The sequence below is a fragment of the Saccostrea cucullata genome, unplaced genomic scaffold (genome assembly GCF_032062105.1).
Source record: "Saccostrea cucullata isolate Sc308-1 unplaced genomic scaffold, CSIRO_AGI_Scuc_v1 ctg26, whole genome shotgun sequence".
In the NCBI taxonomy this organism is placed as follows: domain Eukaryota; kingdom Metazoa; phylum Mollusca; class Bivalvia; order Ostreida; family Ostreidae; genus Saccostrea; species Saccostrea cuccullata.
Genome location: NW_026935606.1, coordinates 365,376 through 376,367, shown reverse-complemented (window position 1 = coordinate 376,367; position 10,992 = coordinate 365,376). Strand labels below are relative to the sequence as shown.

The window sequence follows — 10,992 nt, the reverse complement described above, 5'->3', positions numbered from 1 at the left end:
TCATAAGATACATAAAATAGGGATTTTTTTTCCATGATTTATGTTACTAAAAATAGAATTTTCCATGAAATTCCTTTAAAACCCTACTCCTTCTACAGTTTTGGTCTGATTTCAATATTATTTGGCACACAAGTCCCAAGATTGTGGGACGGTTTTTGATTTCGATGAACGGTGTTGCCATGGTTACAAAAAATAGAATTTTCTGTGAAATTCCTTTAAAATGCTACTCCTCCTACAATTTTGCGGTATAAACACAAGTGAAGCAGTTTTTTGATTTTGATGAACAGTGTTGCCATTGTTACTAAAAATATGACTGTAAAAAAATACATTCCTTCTACAGTTTTGGTCTGATGGCAATGGATTCTTTAAACCTTTGTTAAAAACCTTGTGTGCCATCGTTGTAATTTTCAATCTGGAAATATTTATTAAGCACATGAAACCAAAACTGTGATCTTTTACTGAAAATATACTCTGAAGACTGTATTCAAGCATAAAAGATTTAAGATGGAAACTCAGTAATGCATTTTGAAAAAATGCATAACCAATATTTTTTGTTACGTGTAATCAATTTTTTTTATACAAAATTAAAGAGTTATCTTATATTTTGCGATTGCGCTTGTGTGCCAAAATGAAGCAGTTTCATAATTTAAAAAAATACAGACACTTTAAACGCAAAAACCTTGTGTGCCATCGTTGTAATTTTGGAAATCATACCAAAACTGCAGGAGGGGTAGCATTTTGAATGCATAACCAATATCGTTACGTGTAATCAATTATACAAAATTAATTATCTTATATTTTCAACTTGTGTGTCAGGCTATAATTTTGAACCTTTTCAAAAATACTGGAGGAGTGTAGGGTTTTAAGCATCAGACCCCGAGCAATTTATACCATAACTGGCACAAAGCTTTAGGAATTACTGAGAGTATATATACCTTCTGTTATTACAAAAGTTTATTCACCACATGTAGGAATGAAAACAACAAGGGATACATGTAAAAAGTGATAAATGAGTTTTATTCTTAACAATGATCCGAAATTTCAGTGGTAGATAGTTTTAAAAAATATATAATGTCTTTTAATTTTAATTACAAATTTAAGAAAGAATGGTTAAAACTTAAAAGCAGATCATGAGATGCATTTTAATGAACATTAATGATTCTTCGATGAAACCAGTGTGAAACAACAAGAAATGATGATTATGGTAATGATGAGGTAATGAAGATGATGGCGGTGGTGGTGAGGTACATGTATTAGGCTATAACGTCAATTGATAATCCTGAAAGTCATTCAAATTTTAAAACAGTTTTCTCAGCGCCATCCCGATTCTCTCAAACATGTTCGATTTCCTACAGCGGAACTTAAGTATCTCCTCTTCCATCCCCGTCTCAGGGTCTACGGATTTAAGCTGTTGTTGCAGTCTTTTAATCTGTAATAATAAAATTAATTTGTTATAAATAACTGTAAACTGAGGGATATTGTAAAGGATTTAGGATCAACAATTAAGAAACAAGTATTAAGTTTAAGATGCACTGAGCCCTACGCTAAATTGAAAGTGTTCCAGAGATGGTACTTACATTGAAAACAGTTTCTTCCCTGTCCTCCAAAATTCTTATATAGCGTTTCGCTGCTTTCTCATTTCCTGAAGAAAAAATCTGATTAGTTTTGATGAAAAATATACCTGATTATTCTGAACGGAATTGGAAGATACCGGTATCAATTAATACGTTTAACGGAGAAAAAAATTCTTTATGAAATACTGTATCAACGTAAAAAAATATTTGGTTGTTAGTACCTGGTATGACCAACACAATGAATTAATGAATGAACACAATGAATTAAGCTTACCACAGTTGGCCAGGTGGTGTAAATGTTGGGACCACAGTCCGTTGTGTATGGCAATAGCTTTGTCCGAAATAGACTTTTTCTTTAGGGCATCGAGGAACAAGTAGGAGAAGATGAGAAATCTCTTCTGTTGTACTGGTAATAAAAACAGATACCTGTATATACAACGGGTTTGTAATTTCCTTAGAACTTTTTGAAAATCGAAAAAAAAAACTTGAATTTGGTCTTACCAGCAACGTCTTTCTTTTCGGAATACACAAATCCATATCTATCTGTGGTTTCTTTTCCAAAGAGAAATATTGCCGTTTGTAAAATGTTTCGTTTCTAGAAAGTAAATGAAAGGGAGTAATTATAGATTCGACATTTCATAGCCACTGATTAATGTAAAATAATATAGAACTTTATTAATATCCTAAAAAAAAAACAAGAAAATTATCAAAAAATAATAAGTTCTTGTTGAAACTTACCACTGCGGTCATTGCTCCAGTCTTTGTTTTCGTCAAATAATCTAACAAACTTGATTTCAGACACTGTTCAATCGTTGTGTCTCCCAAGATCTCCATACTTTAAGATAATAGCTGATTTACAGTCGCAGAGATTACTCCAAGTGTTTTCTTACCGACAGAAATGGTTTGCAACCTTTGTGACGTTGAATACATTATGACGTGTCTTATTATGACGTCATCATATTGATGACTCGCTCTAATCCGATCGTTATTTTTTAGAGCGGGTATTTTTTATTTATTGATCATGTACCGTCAATTTTCTTTGATAAAGAACAACTAAACAAAGCAACAAAAAGAAAACAAAAATGTCCTGCAACTGTTAATTTTTTGGCCCAGTTGTCATACAAAAAAAAAAAAATCAGGCTTGGGGTAATGCTAATTGTAATGGTAATGCATTGCAATGCATTACATGAACTCAAGGTAATGCTAGTAATGTGTAATGCCCAAAAATTTGAATTACATGTAATGGTAATGGTAATGCATTACTTCATAAAATCCAGTGTAATGCTGGCATTACATAGTATTACAAGGCATTATTTTGTATGTACCTATTTTAAGAAATTAATATGGACATGGATAAGGGAAATTATTGCTTAAGTTATTATTTTTTTTATCATTTATTTTTTTTTATAATTTTTTTTGCAGATGATAAAATCAAATTAAAAGTTAACCTATTTAAATAAAATTTCTGTATCTTTTTATTCTGTTAAAAGTCTGTACACTGCTACACTTTCCTTACATTTTATTTTTCAAACTTATTTCAGATAAGAATTGTTTTCAAAGAATTATATAAAAAGTTTTAAAAGAACTATTTTTAAAAAAAATCACATATTACAATAAATATTGTACAGTATACAGATAATTGCCACCTTTTGAATAACTAGAGTGTCATCAAAACACACTACGCCTCTGGGTTATGTAACAATTAAAACAATGCATTGTTTGGAGAAATGCACCAAATTACCAGTCCCCCTTTCTCCTGAATGTGTTTCTAAAACATTAATAATTAAGCTGGTCTAGCTTGTACTGGAAAATTTCATTGTACCAAAGAAAATAGAAGACATCAATTATATGATAGCATATCAAAATGTACATCCTGTGTACTTTTTCAAAAAGTTTGTCAATTCATTTTTATTCATAAGGTACTAATCAAAATAGCATATATGTTTTATTATTAGATATTTAGGCAGCTAGGGGTTAAAGTGCCCCAAAACATAAATTGATTCATCACATCAATAGTTAAACAAAAAGGGGATATTGTACAACTGTTGTATAACTGACAATTTAAAAGTTTGAACTTTCTGTGAATGTAAGTTATTGACAACGTAATATATACAAAAACTTGAAATCAAATTTGAATTATTATTTATCATGTTTAGTTTTGAATTTCGAAGGGGGTGGATATACATACCTTTGAAAAAAACCCCGAAAAGTTTGGTTTAAATTTCTAAGTTTAAAGAACCCCAAAATTAATGATAATGGTAATGCATTACTTTACTAAAGTAATGGTAATATAATGCATTACTTTAAGAAAATAGTGTAATGGTAATCGTAATTTAATGCCCAAATTGTTGAAGAAATGGTAATGTAATGCATTCTTTACAATGTAATTCGCCCCAAGCCTGTCATACATCGTACTTGTGATTATTACGAAATAATGTTTTTTTTTTATATTGTACTTTTGTAATTTTTCATATTTATCTAACCTTCAAAATTACATGGCCTTCGAATAAACAATTTTGAACACTCTGATTATAAGGGTGCTTCAGGCACTAAGCTTCGTTTTTGAAAGGGGTGGCTAAAATTCTTCGAACTCGAAAACCCTATTTCTAGAAGTGGAGGTTCCAACTACTTTCAGTACTCAATTTTATATAATTATTTACACTTCTATAAAACTTTTTTTTTACTTAACTGCTACAAATAGACAAATATTCCATGCAAACTTCCGCCAGAGTTCGTTTGCTCACAAACCTCTGTAGATGAGGCCTCGACGGGTAGTATGATATTCCATGTTTCGCTCTGGGAGACCCAAAATATATGTTAGGTCGAAAACTAAACTATATCTAGGAGGTCACAATGTCATTATGTAATAGATAATCTGTGTACATCATTACCGATAAATTTTACTCAGTGGTATAGGAGGCAGAGTTGAGTACCCTTCAATAAATATAATTCCTAAGAAATACGATTTGCTCTGGGAAACCCGGAATATTTGTCCGATCAAAAAGAGAAATAAGGAGGTGCGCCATGGCACTTTTCTAATAATAATTCTCACTTAACAATGAAAGGCTCATTGATTTCATTCAGTTTTATAAGAAGAGTTGTTGATAAAGAGATAGGCACATGTATCCCAAAGCCTAACAGACGTATTTTTTTTTCAAAATTTTTATCAAACTTTAACTTTGACCACAACTTTTGAAAATTGAGTGCCTGAGTACTTTTGAAAAAAAAAATAACATTGAACATTACATGTACTTTGGAATGGTTAATTTTATAAGCTTTTAAATTTCACGGGTGCATTCCTTGCAACAAGACCTTCCGTTGGTTATTAATCATCTTCGCTAGCCACGGGTTTCTGATACGCTATTCAGAAACCGTTGGCTAGCGAAGATGGGTATTAATAATTTTCACCCTTTGCCCTTGACCTTGGAATTTAACCTACTTCTGATGAACTTTGCCCTTAGCCTAAACATTTGGTGATGGGTCTTTCTTAAGTAATAGATTTTTTCACCACGAGACAAGGTATTCATTTGGGTTCCGATATTTTTCATCTCTTGACTTTGCATTGGATTGGCTTTAATTAAAATTCACATCTGGTAGCAGATCCCCATACGTACGTAGCCCTAATCAAAATTCAAAGATTTTACAAAGTAGATTTGTACTGTATCTTACCTAAGTATGTAATATGTAACAAACATTATAAAACACACCCGGGCCCTTTTTCGTATAATATCGAAAATCAACTTCTTGCTGGTCGATCGTGGTGTCCTGTTCTGATTCGGGATATGATATCTGCAAAACGTTTTCCATTTTTGACTTCATTTCGGCGAAGTGCTAAAATGGAGTTATCGCTCTTTTACTGCTAGATAGAGCTGACATCTTTTTTTAATAAACCATCACTCAAAATCTTATTCAAGTTTTCCGTTTATTGTTGATTTTTTTTTCTTTTATCGATATTTTCAATACATATTTTCTTGACTTCAAATTATCCTTGTTTGTTTATTTAATGTTTGTTTGTTTGTTTGTTTGTTTTTAAATGCTTAGAGATGAGAACGTTTTTCTAAATGGACTTAAAATGTCCAACATGCATGCATGCATTTGATTCATCGATGTATACAAAATGATTTCAACTACCTTTAAAAAAAAAGTATTAAACATTTCCTCTTGTTTATTTTGTAGTAAAGACTGAGATAAAGTTATTTGATAATAATTAAACAATTTTGCTGCATTCTCGAGCGCAGTAAGATTCAAAATCAAGGTACAAAATACAAAAAGTTTGGCAACATCATGTTGTAGTGAAATATTACAATGTTTATAGTTCAATACCTCGTGATTAAAAATAATAAAATTGTTAAAGTAGACTTTATATAAAAAATCATACCCTATATCAAAATGATAAAATTAGCGCAGCATATAATAAGATGAAAGTTGGTCTGAGGAAATATTGCAGATATGATGGTTTATTCTTGCAGTTTTCTTATCTTTTTTCTTAATTATATCAATCGTTTTTAACTAAATAATGATATGTTTACCTATGTTTTAAACCTAGTTTCACTTTGATAATAGGTTTATGATATATAGTTTACAAACCGTAAACTATAGTTAACGATTCGTTTTATGGTTGTTAACTATATGTAAACTAATTTCATAATATAGTTTACAATATATTTATCAGATCGTTAACTATAGTTAAAAGTTGTAAACCACAGTTTACAAATTGTGAAACTGTATTTATCAGATAATCTATGTTTTGCAATCGCAAATGATATGTTAAGTATAGTTTACGGTTGTGATAGATTATCGGGTTAACTATGGTTTACGGATGTAAAATATAGATTAACAACTATAGTTTACAGTCTGTAAACTATAGTTTAATAAACCTTTTATCACTGTGAATAATTTAGCTCATTTTTGTGATTTGGCTTGCCATATTTACCATATACACGAATGTATTATGTTACAATGTACTAATTTCATGAATAATGTATGCTTTCAGAGATGTCAGTCTTTGTAGAGGCAATCAACTGATATATATATTTATAATTGATAATTAAATGCAAATCTATGATCAACATTCTTGTCTATAAGTTGATGTAGATATATGTATTTTTTAGATCATTTTTGTTATACCTTCAAATAAAGCGTCTCGAATTGACGACAAAAGAATTCCGGACATCTAAGAAAATGTTACTGTGCCATTTTCAGTCTATCATTTTTTGCACTGATACTAATCATTTATTCTTTTGCCAGAAGATCCGAAGTATTCAGAAAATGCCAATTACATGCATAAAGAATATTAATAAAGTCTTTTGTTCTGCGAGATAGAGAGAGTGCCACAATAGTGCAGAATTTTTTTAAGTGTTCAAAAAGTAGGCCCATGGTCATCTGTGACTTTCATAATTATAGAGTCATCAAAATGTAAGGCAGCACGTCATCCATATTCATTTCACTTTGACGTTATAATCCTCCTATCGTACCGCCATTTATCAAGCGGCTTCTCCGGTTCAATAAATGCTACAACCATAGCACTGAAGTGCAGGATCCAATAAACCCTAGGCCTAGTCCGAGCAATTTATTTAAGTCCCTTGTTACTCGTAAAGGGCCGAATGATAATCCCCCTGTGCTTGTCTGTCCACTTCCGTTTCCTATAATCCAAGCCTCTTTTCTGCGAAAACTTGCTTCGCGGTATCAAAGTAACCATAAATCAAAATGGCTTCCGAACAAAGCAATAAATTTTGATCAATGGCTGAAATTTCCTCCCATTTGATTTACTTGATTGTTTGAGTGAAAGTACTTTGTCTGCATCATTTAGTGCATCGATTTATAATTCTTAAGATTAATTTTTCAATACTGCCTTTCTCATTATACTCTTGCTCTTTTAATTTCGTGTTGTAGATTTCCTTTCTTCTCAGTGAAATATATGAAGATAACGGGCAGTATTTTAGCTAAAAAGTCCATTACAAAAAATACAAATCAGGAGCAGATACGGACCTCTAAAACATCAGAGGTATATCAGGTATATCAGCAACAGAGGAGTGAGCATCCCCTGCTGACCTGTCACACCTGCTGGTCAGGGCTTGATCGGGAATTACCCGAAAAATCCGTCGACTTGTGTAAATAATAGCCATACAATTAAAATTTAAAAAGCCAGTCAGCTTTTCACTGGATGATTGATTATTTTGCATTGTATCGACTATAGAACTTACGAAATGACGACTTAAATCCGGACTGCTGATATTCTTTGTTTATTCAACTTGTTTGACAATAACTTATCTCGTTTTAGAATTATTCAAACATCATAGAACATGCTCTCCTGTATCGAATAAACTGAGAGATATTAACCTTGTGTGTAGGTGATAAAGGTACATGTGTATTGCTGCATAAGTAAGGAAAATAAATTATGTTTGTTGTTAGATTACCATTAGTTAACGTCTTTTTCTTGTAAAATATCTAAAATGAATACATTTCAATAAACAGATCTTATAGTTAACCTTGAATATGCTTCAAAAACCTTTTTTGTATACAAAAGGATAAAGAAACAAACAGACAAACCAATTACATTACATTAAAGAATTTTCGAATTACTTGGGAAAAAAGTAACTTGTACTTGTCGAACAGGGTCATATGAAATTTATTTTAAGATTTTGATCTATGATTACGATAGTGAGTAGCTGTTTTGTTTTCCAATTTGCAATTTGGCGCTTTTTAGAGCGGGAATATACCCGGCCCATCTTGACACGTTTAATGACTTAGAAAAGTAGGGTTTTCTTAAAATTCTGTCAAACTATTTTGTTTTTCATCATTTTACTATTGTTTTTCTTTCATTTTGTTGATTATCAAGTCATTAAATACAACACTTTTTATTTAGAAGTTTTTATGGTTTGCTTTATATTGTATCGTTGTTTAGATACATACTTCTTTTTGCCACTTATTTATTCATTAAAGGACCATTCTGATTTCCTTTGATTGTGTTAATGATTGGATTGTTTTTTAAAAATAACGCATAGAGAAATCACATAAATTTCCAAAAAGTGCATCTTTCCATCATTTATCCAAAAATACTAGTAACCAACTTTTTTTCGTGTACCAAACATATTCAACAGTTTAGCCAAATTCTTTTACAAGCGAAAAGTTGCAAAAATAGGCCTATTGAAGGATTTGAAACTGAGGAATAAATGTTGCGATGAATAGTTGTTTTGTAGTATTTTGTTGAAATTGTACAAACATCATATGCCTGTATATATGTTTTTGGACTTTTTCAAGTAACTTTTTTGTGAGATATTTTTTAAGGCAAACCAAAAGGAACAAATATTGCAACAACAATTACAATTAATGTTCTCTGAGAGACCTATATTATAAATACTCAATAATTAAAATGTTCTTTATTTTTTTTATTTTTTTCATTCTTGAAAGATCAGCAGAATTTTAAAAGTACAGATTTGGATTCAAATGAAACATTTTATTCAAAAACTTCTACATGAGAAGAAGTATACGCTTGGAGTGACCTTCGAATCAATATTTAGATATCTCGACGATGAATTAACAATACAAAATAGAATTTAGCCTTTGTATATTTTACAAGGGAAGACGTAAGTGGTTTTTATTGTAACCTAACACCAACATAAACGTTGTGTCTTCGCTTATCATCAACTTCTCCAACTTACATGTATGTATCACCATGTCTTAAAAACCCACTTATGGGGTTTACGTCTCCCAGTGGAGTCGATACGCAAGAGTATGTTCTACAAACGATTTTTTTTAAAGAGGCAATCTAATGACAAAAAAGTTGATGAAACTGGAATATAAAAGGTCTCTTTTGATTGTAAGGACATTATTTGCGGACTAAATTGTCTATAGATTTTTCTGTTTTTCTGATCATGACAAGGAGTTTACGGCGGATTTGACCAGCCAACAAGGGATGTGTTAACTCCTCCGTTGCAATTAATACAACCTGATGTTTTTTGAGGTTCGTGTTTGCTCTGCTCCTGATTTGTATTGTTTCAATTGGCTATTCAGCTTGATTACTGTTTGGTATCTCCATATATATATATGCCTTTCAAAGAAATGATTTAGAAACAACCCCATAAGTATATAATTAATATGTAGACATACACATGCACAGATTTAATGGCTAAAAATTATTTAGGAATTGCAACAGTAAGAAACATCAGTACACTTTGTATATAAGTTATCTGAATGACTTTATAACAATTGACTCACGGATCTTATTGTTCTTGCAATGTTTGCATAATTTTACCAATGTAAGGAATTAAGCAAGTGTACGTGCATGTCCTACATAAATGTTGAACTACCATATATGTAAGTGCACCAAACTTCTAGGTGACATTGCATTTTTTAACTTTTACTTTTAGTTTCCTAATTATTTCTACGACAAAGAGGTCATGTTATATAAGCTGCAATATTTGCCAGATTTGTAGTCACAAATGGAAATTTATTTTACTTACTTACAATATCAATATACTGGTAATAAATTAATAGTTAAAACACCGAATGTGTCATAGGGTTTCTCCAAAATCGTGACACATTTACTGTTAATAATAAATCATATTTCTGTGTGTCACTATGATATTCACACAAAACATTTTAACGGTCTTTTTTATTTATAATTACAGGTTACTGGAATGCACAGAATTAAAATCCGCCCTCTGTAACTCTTAAAGATCAGAACTTTGTACCCATACTCTCAAGTTTTAGTACCAGAAATGTTGGAAACCGCCTGCAATAATTCAATACGTGATGTGTATCTAAAAATTTCTTTGTTTTCTTTTAGGCATGAAAGAATGAATATAAAATATGATACGAAAACGTTAACTTCCGAAAGATGACTTTCTGCCTCCAAGGTGGGATATATCTGATTCAATTGAAATAATAGAGAGCCTTAATAATAAAATTCTTCGTCAAATTTAAAATAAAGGTCGCACTTTTATTACTAAAACTATCGTGTGAAAGAGTTATAGAGTGATGAAAATGGCGCGTCAGAAACGCACTTTTTAAAAGGTGTCTAGGTGCGTTTCTGCATTTGAAAGTATTGTCCAATTACTTGTCAGGTTAACTGCAATTTAATGATGACCAGGTTTGTTTTAAGGAAATTTCATTTATCGCTACATTGTCTTCTTTGTCCTCAGCAGTTTTCTCAAATTACATTTGTATCGTTTTTTGCTATTAGCTAAATATTGACAACTTCTTAGAGTGTAATTTTGATGAACTAGAGTCGCAGTTAAAATAATATCACAGATATGTCAAAAAAGTGACTCGGTTGTTAAAAAGGAACATTCTTTGTTTCTGACTTTCTCAGGTCAACAGTCAACCCCTTCAGTAACTTAAAGTAGTACCTAGTGGTAATCATATCACACAGACAAATACCGGTAATATTAATTGAATAATGCTAAATTATTCATTT

General features: G+C 31.1%; 1 protein-coding gene across 1 annotated transcript; it reads right to left on the bottom strand.

Moving 5' to 3' along the window:
* Window positions 1-1,052: 1,052 nt before the first annotated feature.
* LOC134243399 (uncharacterized) lies at window positions 1,053-2,487 on the bottom strand. Its single transcript, XM_062725651.1, has 5 exons — window positions 2,313-2,487; window positions 2,076-2,169; window positions 1,849-1,980; window positions 1,578-1,642; window positions 1,053-1,429 (listed from the first exon to the last, which is right to left on the bottom strand). Exons 1-5 carry the CDS (start codon window positions 2,406-2,408, stop codon window positions 1,298-1,300), a joined length of 519 nt encoding a protein of 172 aa, XP_062581635.1. The 5' UTR covers window positions 2,409-2,487; the 3' UTR covers window positions 1,053-1,297.
* Window positions 2,488-10,992: the final 8,505 nt, after the last annotated feature.